At 40.6% G+C, this 12,252-nt stretch overlaps 1 protein-coding gene across 1 annotated transcript in view; it reads right to left on the bottom strand.

Annotated features, from left to right (window-relative positions):
- The window catches only part of LOC128685499 (axin interactor, dorsalization-associated protein), a 50,333-nt gene that overhangs the window by 29,187 nt on the left and 8,894 nt on the right, over window positions 1-12,252 (bottom strand). Inside the window, exon 2 of the mRNA XM_053772068.2 lies at window positions 10,696-11,596. Coding sequence (XP_053628043.2) covers window positions 10,696-11,593 — 898 coding nt within the window. The 5' untranslated portion in view covers window positions 11,594-11,596. The remainder of the gene's footprint in view (window positions 1-10,695; window positions 11,597-12,252) is intronic.

The raw sequence follows: 12,252 nt of genomic DNA, 5'->3' as shown, positions 1-12,252 counted from the left end.
TGGCCTCTCCTGCTACTCCCTCTAGCCTTAATTCCATCCATCATCAGGGATTATGTTTATGCCTTGGTGCTTTTCGCTCTTCCCCTGTTGAGAGCCTCTATGCAGAAGCGAATGTTCCATCCTTGTCCGATGGCCGTGATGCCCATTGCCTTCGCTACTAAGTACGCTCTCATGATCTCCGCAATCATTCCATTTATAGAATAGTCACCGATATTAGTAGACATTCTTTATTTGTTCACCACCCCTGTTTGCTCCGTCCCTTTTCTCTTCGCCTACATTCGCTCTTGTCTTCCCTTCAATTGCCACCTTTCTATGTTCATGTAGCAACTCAGTTTTCCCTACCCACTTGGGAAGTTCCAGCTGTTCAAGTCTGTTCTTTCTCACTCCCTTGCTCAAAAGCCCAACTGCCTACGGTAGCTTCCCGCTCTATTTTTCTTGACCACTTCCACTCTCATTCTCATGCCATCGCAGTGTACACAGATGGCTCTAAGTCTTCTGACGATGTCGGATTCACAGCAGTGTTTCCGGACAGCGTCATGCGAGGGCATTTACTGTCTTCGGCTAGCATTTTTACTGCTGAATTGTATGCCATTCTTGCAGCACTTATCCATATTGCATCTTTGCCTGTGTCATCATTTGTGGTTGTTTCAGACTCCCTTAGTGCTTTACAGGCTATACAAAAATTTGACACACCTCACCCCCTAGTTCTCCGTATCCAACTTTGGTTATGCCGTATCTCTACCAAACATATATTTTTTTGGTTGGGTCCCTGGTCATGTTGACGTACAGGACAATGAACAGGCAGACACTGCTGCACGGTCAGCAGTACATGACCTTCCAGTTTCATATAGAGGTGTTCCGGACTATTTTGCTGTTATAGCTACCCATCTTCACACCCGTTGACAACAACGTTGGTCTGCTCTGCTCAATAACAAACTTTGTTCTATTAAACCGAGTATAGGTTACTGGCTGTCTTCTTGTCATCAGCGTCGAGGTTGGGAGACTACTCTCTCCCGCCTTCACATTGGCCATACTCGTCTTACTCATGGATATCTCATGGAGAGGCGCCCTGCTCTTCTCTCTGAGAATTGTCAGGTTCCAGTATCAGTAAGTAAGTAAGTAAGTAAGTTTATTCAGGTATACACAAATACAGTTACATAGAATTATCATACATAGCAGCATATGTGTAGAGAACCTAGGATAACCCAAAAAAGTCAGAGTGACTTATTTCCATTGGGGTCTGCCACATTCTGTTAGACTGCCCACTTTATCAACGAGCACGCAGAATTTACCTCCAACATCGTCGTTTTCGCTCCGCTGCTTTCTCTTTACCTTCCCTTCTCGCTGATGGACCCAACTTTCATCGGAACTCTCTCATTGACTTTTTGACAACAACTGACTTACTCCACAAACTCTGATGATGATACCTTCAGCCCTTTCTACTTCAATCTCTTGCTACCCTCTACCCCTGCACTATCCCCTGTGCACTATCCCCTGCCCCGCTGTTTTCTGTAACCTACTAATCATCCCTTCCCCCTTCTGCCGCCCGATACCCTCGCTTCCTTCGCTACCCTGCAGCGCTGTATAGCCCTTGTGGCTTAGAGCTTCTTTTTGATTATAATAATAATAATCTAAAAACCTGGAGATGGGGCTGTGGTTCATACGTTGGACTGCGTGTGGCTAGCATATGACTGATCAGACCTTGATCCAACGGGAGGCCACGGGAGCGTTAGTTTAGTTAGTTTAGTATCTTTACTATGCACCCCATACCCATTTTGTGGGCGGTAGTTACATAATGGATCCAGGGATTGGGCTGCAAAGTTTTGATAGCTAAACAAGTTACAGTGGGGTCGTTGACCCCAGGAAACATTCTTCAGGTATCTTTCAGGTATTATAGCTGCATCACTCCTCATGTATATATTACTTCTTTGTCCAATAAACTACCAAGGACTCGACGAGTGTTATTATATATCTTTCTACTAGTAGAACCCACTAATTGGCTGTCCCCAGTGTAGCACAAATTGGTGGCAACGGAGTGTTTGTGTGTGGGGGGTGGGGGGGTATTTTCCCTTAGTATTCATGTGGGAGACAGACGGTCCTCTCTCCAGTTAACTGACAGAATTATTCCCGTGTATAATGTAGTTCGTGCCTCTGGTGTTTCATCTCCTTACTGATATTTTCTCCTTGCTGGGTCTCCCTAATTTTCAATTCTTCTAGCACTTTGCTATTTTATTTGATTCCTAATGACTGTTTATACTTTGTGCATGAATATTTTAAATATTCTCAGATAGTAACCAGCTTTTCCAAAGAGGACAGGTGAAAACACCTCCCAGTCTGGCTAGTTTAGTTTTTGTTTGAATATTTAAGTTGTATGTTGCTAGATTTTGCTACAGAAATGAATCCTGATGATGATTGATTTGTCGCCGAAATGTTAATTGTTCATAAATTAAAAAGTTGCAAGTTTTTCCTACCTATTGTGGATAATATATATGTCGTGTCTAATAGGTAAAATTGGTCAGTTAGCAAGAACTCATTTAAGATTAAGTCCTTTCTAAAGTTCTCTCTTATTCGTTTAAGATATATTTTTTTCCATTTATGTTAATGTAAAAATTAATATTTTTGTACCAAAAGAATCTAGAAAACTTACCTAACCTTATTATAACACGCGCAATTTAATATAACCTAATCCAACTAAGTATTTTTTAGATAAGTTTACGATACTATAATAATAAACAGAATGAAATATATTTTTTTGCTAGGTTCACAATGATTTTTGCAAAATTACTTTATACACAAATTTTCGCTTGCCTTATTTGGCAAGAAGAGCGTTGCCACTTAAGCCAAAACCGCAAGTTTTACCTGTTTGGCACGACATTATATATATATATATATATATATATATATATATATATATATATATATATATATATATATATATATATATATATATATATATATATATATATATATATATATATATATATATATATATATATATATATATTTCAGAGTGGTTGTTTAGCATATATATATATATATATATATATATAATATATATATATATATATATATATAATATATATATATATATATAATATATATATAATATATATATATATATATATATATATATATATATGTCGTGCCGAATAGGCAGAACTTGCCATCTTGGCTTAAACAGCAACGTTCATCTTGCCATATAGGACAAGCGAAAATTTGTGTATGCAATAATTTCGCCAAAATCATTCTGAACCTAACGAAAAAATTATATTTCACTGTGTTTATTTAGTATTAAATTATTGTAAACAAATCTAAAATATATTTAGTTGGGTTAGGCTAAAATAAATTGTTCTTGTTATAATAAGGTTAGGTAAGTTTTCTAAGATTCTTTTGGTTCAAAATTAAAATTTTTTACATCAACATTAATGAAAAAAATATATCTTTAAACGTATAAAAGAAATTTTCAGAAAGGACATAATTTTAAATGAGTTCTTGCTAATTGACCAGTTTTACATATTTGGCACGACATACACACACACACACACACACACACACACACACACACACACACACATACACACACACACACATATATATATATATATATATATATATATATATATATATATGTATATATATTTTTTTTATCACACCGGCCGATTCCCACCAAGGCAGGGTGGCCCGAAAAAGAAAAACTTTCACCATCATTCACTCCATCACTGTCTTGCCAGAAGGGTGCTTTACACTACAGTTTTTAAACTGCAACATTAACACCCCTCCTTCAGAGTGCAGGCACTGTACTTCCCATCTCCAGGACTCAAGTCCGGCCTGCCGGTTTCCCTGAATCCCTTCATAAATGTTACTTTGCTCACACTCCAACAGCACGTCAAGTATTAAAAACCATTTGTCTCCATTCACTCCTATCAAACACGCTCACGCATGCCTGCTGGAAGTCCAAGCCCCTCGCACACAAAACCTCCTTTACCCCCTCCCTCCAACCCTTCCTAGGCCGACCCCTACCCCGCCTTCCTTCCACTACAGACTGATACACTCTTGAAGTCATTCTGTTTCGCTCCATTCTCTCTACATGTCCGAACCACCTCAACAACCCTTCCTCAGCCCTCTGGACAACAGTTTTGGTAATCCCGCACCTCCTCCTAACTTCCAAACTACGAATTCTCTGCATTATATTCACACCACACATTGCCCTCAGACATGACATCTCCACTGCCTCCAGCCTTCTCCTCGCTGCAACATTCATCACCCACGCTTCACACCCATACAAGAGCGTTGGTAAAACTATACTCTCATACATTCCCCTCTTTGCCTCCAAGGACAAAGTTCTTTGTCTCCACAGACTCCTAAGTGCACCACTCACTCTTTTTCCCTCATCAATTCTATGATTCACCTCATCTTTCATAGACCCATCCGCTGACACGTCCACTCCCAAATATCTGAATACGTTCACCTCCTCCATACTCTCTCCCTCCAATCTGATATTCAATCTTTCATCACCTAATCTTTTTGTTATCCTCATAACTTTACTCTTTCCTGTATTCACCTTTAATTTTCTTCTTTTGCACACCCTACCAAATTCATCCACCAATCTCTGCAACTTCTCTTCAGAATCTCCCAAGAGCACAGTGTCATCAGCAAAGAGCAGCTGTGACAACTCCCACTTTGTGTGTGATTCTTTATCTTTTAACTCCACGCCTCTTGCCAAGACCCTCGCATTTACTTCTCTTACAACCCCATCTATAAATATATTAAACAACCACGGTGACATCACACATCCCTGTCTAAGGCCTACTTTTACTGGGAAAAAATTTCCCTCTTTCCTACATACTCTAACTTGAGCCTCACTATCCTCGTAAAAACTCTTCACTGCTTTCAGTAACCTACCTCCTACACCATACACTTGCAACATCTGCCACATTGCCCCCCTATCCACCCTGTCATACGCCTTTTCCAAATCCATAAATGCCACAAAGACCTCTTTAGCCTTATCTAAATACTGTTCACTTATATGTTTCACTGTAAACACCTGGTCCACACACCCCCTACCTTTCCTAAAGCCTCCTTGTTCATCTGCTATCCTATTCTCCGTCTTACTCTTAATTCTTTCAATTATAACTCTACCATACACTTTACCAGGTACACTCAACAGACTTATCCCCCTATAATTTTTGCACTCTCTTTTATCCCCTTTGCCTTTATACAAAGGAACTATGCATGCTCTCTGCCAATCCCTAGGTACCTTACCCTCTTCCATACATTTATTAAATAATTGCACCAACCACTCCAAAACTATATCCCCACCTGTTTTTAACATTTCTATCTTTATCCCATCAATCCCGGCTGTCTTACCCCCTTTCATTTTACCTACTGCCTCACGAACTTCCCCCACACTCACAACTGGCTCTTCCTCACTCCTACAAGATGTTATTCCTCCTTGCCCTATACACGAAATCACAGCTTCCCTATCTTCATCAACATTTAACAATTCCTCAAAATATTCCCTCCATCTTCCCAATACCTCTAACTCTCCATTTAATAACTCTCCTCTCCTATTTTTAACTGACAAATCCATTTGTTCTCTAGGCTTTCTTAACTTGTTAATCTCACTCCAAAACTTTTTCTTATTTTCAACAAAATTTTTTGATAACATCTCACCCACTCTCTCATTTGCTCTCTTTTTACATTGCTTCACCACTCTCTTAACTTCTCTCTTTTTCTCCATATACTCTTCCCTCCTTGCATCACTTCTACTTTGTAAAAACTTCTCATATGCTAACTTTTTCTCCCTTACTACTCTCTTTACATCATCATTCCACCAATCGCTCCTCTTCCCTCCTGCACCCACTTTCCTGTAACCACAAACTTCTGCTGAACACTCTAACACTACATTTTTAAACCTACCCCATACCTCTTCGACCCCATTGCCTATGCTCTCATTAGCCCATCTATCCTCCAATAGCTGTTTATATCTTACCCTAACTGCCTCCTCTTTTAGTTTATAAACCTTCACCTCTCTCTTCCCTGATGCTTCTATTCTCCTTGTATCCCATCTACCTTTTACTCTCAGTGTAGCTACAACTAGAAAGTGATCTGATATATCTGTGGCCCCTCTATAAACATGTACATCCTGAAGTCTACTCAACAGTCTTTTATCTACCAATACATAATCCAACAAACTACTGTCATTTCGCCCTACATCATATCGTGTATACTTATTTATCCTCTTTTTCTTAAAATATGTATTACCTATAACTAAACCCCTTTCTATACAAAGTTCAATCAAAGGGCTCCCATTATCATTTACACCTGGCACCCCAAACTTACCTACCACACCCTCTCTAAAAGTTTCTCCTACTTTAGCATTCAAGTCCCCTACCACAATTACTCTCTCACTTGGTTCAAAGGCTCCTATACATTCACTTAACATCTCCCAAAATCTCTCTCTCTCCTCTGCATTCCTCTCTTCTCCAGGTGCATACACGCTTATTATGACCCACTTCTCGCATCCAACCTTTACTTTGATCCACATAATTCTTGAATTTACACATTCATATTCTCTTTTCTCCTTCCATAACTGATCATTTAACATTACTGCTACCCCTTCCTTTGCTCTAACTCTCTCAGATACTCCAGATTTAATCCCATTTATTTCCCCCCACTGAAACTCTCCTACCCCCTTCAGCTTTGTTTCGCTTAGGGCCAGGACATCCAACTTCTTTTCATTCATAACATCAGCAATCATCTGTTTCTTGTCATCCGCACTACATCCACGCACATTTAAGCAACCCAGTTTTATAAAGTTTTTCTTCTTCTCTTTTTTAGTAATTGTATACAGGAGAAGGGGTTACTAGCCCATTGCTCCCGGCATTATATATATATATACACACACACACACACACTAGACGTGTATCTCTCACACCTCATGTACCGTATGTGCCATATTTATATCAACAATGTATCTCTTAAATTTTCTGTATCAAATTATGTAATAAAATATACCTATTGGTAAAAAAAAATGAAAAGATGGGGTGGTAGGGGAAGTGGAATATTTAAACGGTTTCAGGAAGAAATCCAATGTTCTTCCTTGAAGCCTTTTTATCCACTTCTCCGAGGCTATGGGTCCCACAATTTACACCAGAGATGGACCCATATGTATATAATATATGGGAATTGACACAGTTAATTTTTGCTGATACTGTGCTTATGGGAGATTCTAAAGAAAAATTGCAGAAGTTAATAGACGAGTTTGGGAGTGTGTGTAAAGGTAGAAAGTTGAAAGTGAACATAGAAAAGAGTAAGGTGATGAGAGTATCAAATGATTTAGATAAAGAAAAAATGGATATCAAATTGGAGAGGAGGAGTATGGAAGAAGTGAATGTTTTCAGATATTTGGGAGTTGACGTGTCAGCTGATGGATTTATGAAGGATGAGGTTAATCATAGAATTGATGAAGGAAAAAAGGTGAGTGGTGCATTGAGGTATATGTGGAGACAACGTTATCTATGGAGGCAAAGAAGGGAATGTATGAAAGTACAGTGGTACCAACACTTATATGGGTGTGAAGCTTGGGTTGTAAATGCTGCAGCGAGGAGGCGGTTGGAGGCAGTGGAGATGTCCTGTCTGAGAGCAATGTGTGGTGTAAATATTACGCAGAAAATTCGAAGTGTGGAAATCAGAAGGTGTGGAGTTAAAAGCATTAGAGGGCTGAAGAGGGGTTGTTGAGGTGGTTTGGTCATTTAGAGAGAATGGATCAAAGTAGAATGACATGGAGAGCATATAAATCTGTAGGGGAAGAAAGGCGGGGTAAGGGTCGTCCTCGAAAAGGTTGGAGGGAGGGGGTAAAGGAAGTTTTGTGGGCGAGAGGCTTGGACTTCCAGCAAGCGTGCGTGAGTGTGTTAGGAGTGAGTGGAGACGAATGGTATTTGGGACCTGACGAGCTGTTGAAGTGTGAGCAGGGTAATATTTAGTAAAGGGATTCAGGGAAACTGGTTATTTTCATATAGTCGGACTTGAGTCCTGGAAATGGGAAGTACAATGCCTGCACTTTAAAGGAGGGGTTTGGGATATTGACAGTTTGGAGGGATATGTTGTGTATCTTTATCCGTATATGCTTCTAAACTGTTGTATTTTGAGCACCTCTGCAAAAACAGTAATTATGTATGAGTGAGGTGAAAGTATTGAGTGATGAGAGAGTAAGTAGTAGGTTGGTATACACTATATAGCGACCACCCATAGAGAGGTACTACCGTCCTGCCAAATGCGTATGAAACGGAAACCTGTAATGGTTTTACACAATGGTAGGATTGCTGGTGTCTTTTCTTTTCCGTCTCATAAACACACAAGAAAACAGGTACTTCTTGCTACTTCTACCTACACTTTAGTTACACTACTTATACATGTACATGTATATGTATAAATACCCATCTGAATTTCCTTCTCTTTTCTTAATACCTGGAGAAGGTTTCGGGGGTCAGCGTCCCTGTGGCCCGGTCTGAGACCAGGCCTCATGGTGGATCAGGGTCTGATCAACCAGGCTGTTGCTGCTGGTCGCACGCAAATTGATGTACGAACCACAGCCTGGCTGGTCACGTATTGACTTTACGTGCCTCTCCAGTGCCTTCTTGAAGACAGTCAGGGGTCTGTTGGTAATCAACCCTTATGTATGCTGGGAGGCAGTTGAACAGTCTTGGGCCTCTGACACTTACTGAGTTGTCTCTCAATGTACTCGTGGCGCCCCTGCTTTTCATTGGGGGAATGTTGCATCTGCCAAGTCTTTCGCTTTCATAGGGAGTGATTTTCGTGTGCAAGTTTGGCACTAATCCCTCTAGGATTTTCCAAGTGTATATTATCATGTATCTCTCTTGCCTGCGTTCCAGGGACTTCAACTGTTCCCAGTAATTTAAGTGCTTCGTGTGTGCCGTGAAAGGTCTTTGTACACTCTCCAGGTCAGCAATTTCGCCTGCCTTGACGAAAGCAGTTAGTGTACAGCAGTATTCCAACCTAGAGAGAAGCGATTTGAAGAGAATCATCATGGGTTTGGCATCCCTAGTTTTGAAGGTTTTCATTATCCATCCTATCGTTTTTCTAGCAGATGCGGTAGATACATTGTTGTGGTCTTAGAAGGTGAGATTCTTCTGACATTATCACTCCCAGGTCCTTCACATTACTTTTTCACTCTATTGTATGGCTAGAATTTGTTGTATACCCCGATACAGTTTTAATTTACTCAACTTTTTCATATCTGAATAGTTGAAATTTCTGTTCATTGAAATTCATATTGTTTAGAATAGCCCATTTGAAGATTTGGTTGATGTTTTTGTTTTTATCTATTTTCTTTCATCTACATGAGGAAGTGGAATGGAATCTTTCCTCTATAAGCCATGCAAGTCGTAAGAGAAGACTAAAATGCCGGGAGCAATGGCCTAGTAACCCCTTCTCCTGTATAGATTACTAAAAATAAGAAAAACTTTACAAAGCTGGGCTGTTTGAATGTGCGTGTATGTAGTGCAGATAAGAAAAAGATGATTGCCAGTGTTATGAATGAAAAGTTGGATGTTCTCGTAGTTCTGAGCGAAACAAAGCTGAAAGGAGTAGGGGAGTTTCACTGGGAAGAAATAAATGGGATTAAGTCAAGGGTATCCGAGAGAGAGGTAGAGCTAAGGAACGGGTAGCAATAATGTTGAAGGATCAGTTATTTAAGGAGAAGAGGTAATATAAATGTATAAATTCAGAGATTATGTGGATTAAACAAAGGGTCACATGCAAAAAGTGGGTTATAATGAGTGTTTATGCACCTGGAGAAGAGGGGAGAGAGAAATTTTGGGAGATGTTAAGCGAGTGTTAAGGAAGTTTTGTACCAAGTGAGAGAGTAATTGTGGTAGGGGATCTGAATACCAATGTGGGGGAAGCAGTTATAGAGGGTGTGGTAGGTAAGTCGGGGATGCCACGGGGAAATGAACTTTGTATAGAAAGAGGTTTAGTAATAGGTAATACATATTTTAAGGAAAAAATATAAAGTATACGAGATATGATATAGGGCGAAATGACCGTAGTTTGTTGGACTGTGTATTGGTAAATAAAAGATTGATGGGTAAACTTCATATAATACTTGAATTTATACATTTCTTTCCATAACTGATCATTCAACATTACCACTACTCCTTCCTTGGCTCTAATTCTCTCTGATACACCTGTCCTAACCCCATTTACTTCTCTACACTGATATTCTTTTACCCCCTTTAGCTTTATATTGCTTAGAGCTAAAGCATCCAGCTTCGTTTCGTCCATAATATTCACAATCAATTTTTGCTTACCATTCGTATTACTTTATACATGAGACGGGGTTACTATCTCCTTGCTCCTGGCATTTTAGTCGCCTTTTACGACACGTAAGACTACGGAGGAAGGATTCCTCTCCACTTCTCCATAGAGACGAAAGAAAATAATATAAGAACAAAAACTATTGAGAAATTAGAAAACCCACATGTAGACAAAGACACAAAGTCAGGTGTTTACCTTCAAAATTGTCTGTTTTACAATATTCACAAATATGCAACTGTTATGGCATTCACAGATATAGAACATGCGTAACCTTTACCTGTGTTCGGTAATCACTCCCACCAGAACACTCAGCTCCCACCTAAAACTACTCAATAACTACAAGATGCTACTCCTTACCTCTGACGGAGACTCTGAGGAAAGGAGAGACCAGACGGGCTGTGTTTTTGACTCCCAGTTTCTCCATGGCGAGGACGACGTATGTCATTCCTACCTCGAAGAATGGCGGAGGCTTGATGGACTCCTGGTGTGCATAGACTCCTGGCACTGCAATGTCTGTATTGATGTCTGTTTCTTCATCAGTTTCGCTGCTTTCATCAGAACTACAGCTGTCGCAGCTCAGCGTTGAGCGTACGTCCGCGAACTCTTCATCCTTCGTTTCTGATTCTGCCTCCTCCGTAGTGCTGTCTTCAGGCTGAGGACTCACTGACCCCTTTTTCTTGAACGACAGATACTGTTGCAAAATCTTCCGTGTGGTCTTAGGCGATTCAGAGTTGTCCAGGTCAGTTTGAACCGCAGCTCCACCATTCTTCTCGTCGGGTTCCATTTCACCTACATCGGTGGTCTCTGTCGCGTTGTTATTCTTCAGGGATTCCTTCTGGCGCTTGATGTTAGACGCTGTGTTCGGCCGGACTGTGAAATCAATGCCTTTCTCGGAGATCATGGCACCAGGAAGACCCAGTAAACTGAGGAAATCACGTTTTTCTTTAGCAAATACAACTTTGTTGCTCTGACCTTTTTCTTCGTGACGGTGGTGGGTGCGATGTTTGCGCTCCCGGTACACCAACACCACCGGTACCTTGGCCTTGGACACCATCCGTTTTATGGTCTCCAGTCTGTCCACGCATCGATTCAACTCTTTCACCGTCACCGTTTCCGGAGACACTGAGATCAAATTCTTAGATGTCGGAGCGGCAGAAGCAAATCCTGGTTTATTGATCTGACCAAGTGAACCTTTCCGGGTTGTCTTGAGCTGCTGTGTCCTCTGGTCAAGACAGGTCAACACTTGCCCCAGCATTTTCTGTATAGGGAAGACAATACAAGTATTTACATGAACACAATCTTAATATATAAGATATAAAAATATCGTTTGTGTATTGTGGGTGTTCAGCTGTGTATGTGTAGTTACTTAAGTTTACAATTGAGCAGTTTCACTAACTTGTCCATTGGAAGGGGTAACCCCTAATGTGTCTGACAAGAGCTTTCTCCGAGGAATAAAAGTTCATCTTCCCGAGGATCTAACATGATAACCTCACATTTCCAAGGTGCTCTATGACACCTTGGAAACGGCTGATGCACCTTAACTATAATCACTTATTTCTGGCCTCCGGGGACCTATTATACGTCTTCTTGACCCACAAGTGAGCGAGGAGTGTTCAGTGTCAGGGAGGAGTGTTTATTGTCAGGGAGGAGTGTTCAGTGTCAGGGAGGAGTGCTCAGTGTCAGGGAGGAATGTTCAGTGTCAGGGAGGAGTGTTCAGTGTCAGGGAGGAATGTTCAGTGTCACGGAGGAATGTTCAGTGTCAGAGAGGAGTGTTCAGTGTCAGGAAGGAATGTTCAGTGTCAGGGAGGAATGTTCAGTGTCAGGGAGGAATGTTCAGTGTCAGGGAGGAATGTTCAGTGTCAGGGAGGAGGGTTCAGTGTCAGGGAGGAGGGTTCAGTGTCAGGGAGGAATATT

Source organism: Cherax quadricarinatus, chromosome 1, assembly GCF_038502225.1.
Source record: "Cherax quadricarinatus isolate ZL_2023a chromosome 1, ASM3850222v1, whole genome shotgun sequence".
In the NCBI taxonomy this organism is placed as follows: Eukaryota; Metazoa; Arthropoda; class Malacostraca; order Decapoda; family Parastacidae; genus Cherax; species Cherax quadricarinatus.
Note: the sequence above shows the minus strand (reverse complement) of the source record. Positions and strands in the feature narration are given on the sequence as shown.